The sequence below is a fragment of the Pelobates fuscus genome, chromosome 9 (genome assembly GCF_036172605.1).
Source record: "Pelobates fuscus isolate aPelFus1 chromosome 9, aPelFus1.pri, whole genome shotgun sequence".
NCBI classification, from domain to species: Eukaryota; Metazoa; Chordata; class Amphibia; order Anura; family Pelobatidae; genus Pelobates; species Pelobates fuscus.
In genome coordinates, this window is record NC_086325.1 from 4945396 (window position 1) to 4950153 (window position 4758).

At 37.2% G+C, this 4758-nt stretch overlaps 1 protein-coding gene across 1 annotated transcript; it reads right to left on the reverse strand.

Annotated features, from left to right (window-relative positions):
• Positions 1-3074: 3074 nt before the first annotated feature.
• On the reverse strand, positions 3075-4016 carry LOC134573005 (olfactory receptor 6Q1-like). The gene has a single exon (XM_063432364.1). It carries the CDS (start codon positions 4014-4016, stop codon positions 3075-3077), a length of 942 nt encoding a protein of 313 aa, XP_063288434.1.
• Between the last annotated feature and the right edge of the window lie 742 nt (positions 4017-4758).

A 4758-nucleotide genomic window follows, 5' to 3' on the forward strand; every position in this document is an offset into this window, starting at 1 on the left:
TATAATATTGGTGTGTGATATATATATATTTGTAGTGAGAAAGGTTGTGTGTTCTATAGGGTTAAGAGATTGGAAGGGTGTGCTGATCAGTGTTTGAACCTGTCATTTCAGGAGAATGAAAGTTATGTGGAAGACTATCTCTAAATGAGGAAATGAGGAAATGAGCGAGGGGTAGGGTGGGAGAGGAAATGAGCATGGGGTTGTTGGGTGAGGGGCAGGGTGGGAGGGGAAACAGTCTTCCAGAAGGCTACCTGTTGCAAATGGCAGTGGAACCGCTGATTGAGCTCGGGGTAAGTTTAAAAATCAGACTGTGGGAGAGAGATATATATTAGGGTCAGATGGGCTAAGGGAATGTGGAGAATCATCTATGGACATTTGATTTAAGGGTCATTTAAGGAAAAACAAAGGGTAAGATTGAGAATTACAGAGATAAGACAGATGTATTTAAGTAGGGAAATAAAACCATTAAACTAGCTGGTTAAACTAACTCTTAACATAATGGACAAAGACAAAGGTGATAAAATAAGCAATGCGCCAGGGATATGCAAAGTATAATTAGCACAGGCTGTAGTTACAAAGACATTGAAAATAATAAAATTAAATAATAGTCACTAAATATAAAAACACACACAACAAAATTAACAGGGTATGTAGAAATATAATGCAATGTCAGTCATCCAGAAGGCTATCTGTTGCAAATGGCAGTGGAACAGCTAATGGAGCTATTCCAAGTTTCATATTGTGCTATTGTTACATTGTTTTCTTATCTCAGAGATTTGCACCACGATGAATACAAATGGCAATATCTGTATAAATCATTTGCACGTTTTTATACAAAAATTCTTCATTTAATGAAATTATGTGGAATGCTTCATAAACACATGGATGGTTAGACTATCTAGAATGCTAAGATCCCATTGCTATAACCTTCAATATACAAAGTATAGAAAATACTTTATTTGTGAGTTATAACAAACTATCAACATTTCTTTAGAATGATACTTAAAGGGACACTATAGTCACACAAAAAAAAAGCTTAGGCTTACTGAAGCAGTTTTGGTGTATAGATCATGCCCCTGCAGTCTCACTGCTCATTTATCTGCCATTTAATAATTACATCACTATGATTTTGCAGCCCTAGTCACACCTCCCTTCACGTGGCTTGCACAGCCTTTCAAAACACTTCCTGTAAAGTGTCATCTAATGTTTACGCTTCCTTTATTGCAAACCCTGTTTAATTTAGAATTTCTTATTGCCTGCTCTGCCAATAGGGTGCTAGACCATGCTAGGAAGTTCAATTTGCAGAGCAGGAGTTAACAACTTTCAAAGTAAGTCTGACAATAAAGTGAAACCATTTTGTTTCCATGCAGGCTGTGTCAGTCACACTCAGGGGAGGTGTGGATAGGGCTGCATGGATAGAAACACAAGTGATTTAACTCCTAAATAGGAGAGAATTGAGCAGTGAGACTGCAGGTGCGTTATCTATACACAGAAACTGCTTCATTAAGATAGAATTATTTAGTGACTGTAGTGTCCCTTTAAGTAAAATAATATTCATCCTCCTTAATATAAATGCAGTAATTTCCCAACATATGTCATATTTACTAAGATTTACCAAGGTTTAAAACAGACAGAAAGCCGTAAAAAATGGTGTACTAATACTTTACTTCAGACTGACAAAAGGTTTGTTGCTGAAATTGAACCCTTTGTATTATTGGGGCACTCTCTAGGTATGAGCAAAAATGAAGTGGATTTGATTGCCTCATGGTCATGCCGTATTTTGCACCTCAATTCTCCTTACTAAATAAGCCCGCCCACTTAGCCACACCTCTTCTTTTCACAAGGCAACTTCCTTATTAAATGTACTCTGAGTACGTCATTTGCTAAACTCAGACAGTGATTGGCTGTGGGATGTTGTCAGCTCACGATGATTTATTTCTGACTAAAAGAGACATTTTGTGAAAAATAACGTTTTTCTGATCAAATTATACAGCATTATACATTTTTCTTTTTTGCAAAACTAAAAAATTTGAAAAAGGAGAAAACCACAACATGAATATGAGGCATGCACTTTAGATAACTTCGTTCCTTTAACCCCTTAAGGACCAAACTTCTGGAATAAAAGGGAATCATGATATGTCACACATGTCCTGTGTCCTTAAGGGGTCAAATGAGTAAAGTGAATTGAGTAAACATATTATATGTATTATTTAAACAAAGGAAAATATATCACTGACATATAGCCACATGTTTAGACTACAACAACAGTATATTCAAGAGGATTTGATAATTTATATAAACACATTCAAAGAAAAACAGCTCTCTGATAAACTGCTCGCTATCGGAATGGTACAAAAAGCACAAGATCATTCATTGAGACTTTAATAAAGAAGATTTTACCTACAGCAGAAAGGGTTCTTCCCTGTAAGTACATTAAAAGTATGGAATTCACTGTCTAAGAATTCCCTCCTTGCAATTTTATTTGCACGATATAGTAAAAGGACATTGAGTAGTTTTAAATAACAGTTTCTATTTTTGGAGTGAACCAATAAATTAATTCACATTTCTTTTTGGGGTTTGGCAACAATATTGCATGGTAGGATGAACTTGATCACATGATTGGCCTAAAAGGTGTAATATTTCTACCTCTTTGTAATATAATTTGTGCAATCATCTTTTTATTTTTTTTTATTTTAAATTGAGATGTTTATGGTCATACCATAATTAAAACCTCCTTGTTAATACATTTATAACTGTATCATACATGGAAAATGTATTACAGATGAATCAAAAGTCTTTGAATTGTACATTGACCTATATATGTGTTTTAGTTCCATTTGCTCAGAGATCTCCTTTGTGAAGATAGGAAGGGTTGTTTCACTGGATTGTCTAAGATTGTACCAGGTAAATCTGAAATGATGGGGTGATGTTGGGTTACTTTCACACAGAGCTATGTTGCCAGACCTGCTGACTCCAAGTGAAACGTGGCCAGTTCATCAATTAACCTGTTGTGAATACTGAAATAAATACAACTCTTATCTTATCTTTGTGTTGTATGTAACACATTCACCGTATCAGAATTCATTTTTCAAACATGTTTTGTTGATTAATACTTTATTTAATGCACGTTTTACATCCTTGTTTCTAAGTGTGTAAATCACAGGGTTCAATGTAGGAGTGATGACAGAATAGAAAACCGATACAAGTTTGTTTGCAGATATAGGAAGTCCGGCTTCCACCCGCATGTATGTAAACCCCATAGTCCCATAAAAAAGGCAAACCACTGCCAGGTGAGAGGTACAAGTGGAGAATGCTTTGCGTCTTCCTTGTGAAGAAGACATCTTTATTATAGACAAAGTGATGCTTGTGTATGAAGCAACAATAACTATCAAAGAACTCATAAGAACGAATACTGACACTATAAAGTCTACAAGTTCTTTGACCATGTTATCTCCACATGACAGCCTTACAAGTGGAGAGGCATCACAAAAATAGTGATCCACTTTGTTAGATCCACAGAAGTCCAGTTGAGTAAGAAACCAGATCGGAAGTATAGGAGTAAGCAAGCCAAGGGACCAAGACCATATAAGAAGACAAAAAACACATTTGTCTTGCATTATTGAGGTATATCTTAGAGGACTACAGATGGCTACATAGCGGTCGTATGCCATGGCAGCCAATAGATAGCACTCGGCAGCACCCAGAAAGGTAAAAATAAAAAGCTGAGCAACACAAGCACTAAAGGAGATCTCATGATTTCCAGTAAGGATGTTGGTCAGCATGTTAGGCAAAGTGACACTGACGTACCAGATATCTAGGAAGGATAGATTACCTAGGAATACATACATTGGTTTATGGAGTCTGGAATCTTGCAAAACCAAAACAACAATGACTAAGTTTTCCAGAACAGTGAATATATAGACCAATAGAAAAGAGACGAAGAAAGAGAGCTGATCTATGAAAGATCCACTAAATCCAACCAATACGAATGTAGCTAAGGTTGTCCTGTTTGTCATGGTGGTACACTCCGGGCAGCAAATTGTCCCTGAAATAAAACAATAGTTATTTTAATTTCTACCTTGAATCTTACCTGCAAAGATTCTATAAAGATTAACGGAATTGTGTAAATGTTAAAAATCCTAAGTTATTGAGTAAAATCTATTCATGTTTCAGCTACTGTGATTAGTGATGTCACGAACTGTTCGCCAGGAACCGTTCGCCGGTGAACATAGCGTGTTCGTGGTGAACGCGGCGGCCGAACATATGCAATGGTCAGTGCGCCCCCTATTCGTCATGGAGGTGGAAGGGTCTGGGAGGGAGGGTCTGCTGCTGATTGGATGGAATGTGTCTGCTGACTGTGAGGTACAGGGTCAAAGTTTACTCAATGATGACGAATAGGGGGCGGACCGCCCATCGCATATGTTCGCCCGCCGCGTTTGCCACGAACAAGCTATGTTCACTGGCGAACGGTTCCTGGCGAACAGTTCGGGACATCACTAACTTTGATATTTTTTAAGTGGAGAAGAGCCAGAAGGAGGAGCCTGCCACCTGATCCTAATCTTGTCATAGGCCGTGATAATGACTGACTATTGTAGGGTGATATTGTTTGTAAGGATGTGTTCAAAGGTGGGGCAATAGTGGCTGACATAGTCAATTTGATTTTTGAATGTGTTATCATGAATTATTGGGACTCTTTATACTTTATCACTCTAGGTCTTTCCTATTTCTCCATTTGGTCTCAATTTGATTAGATATATA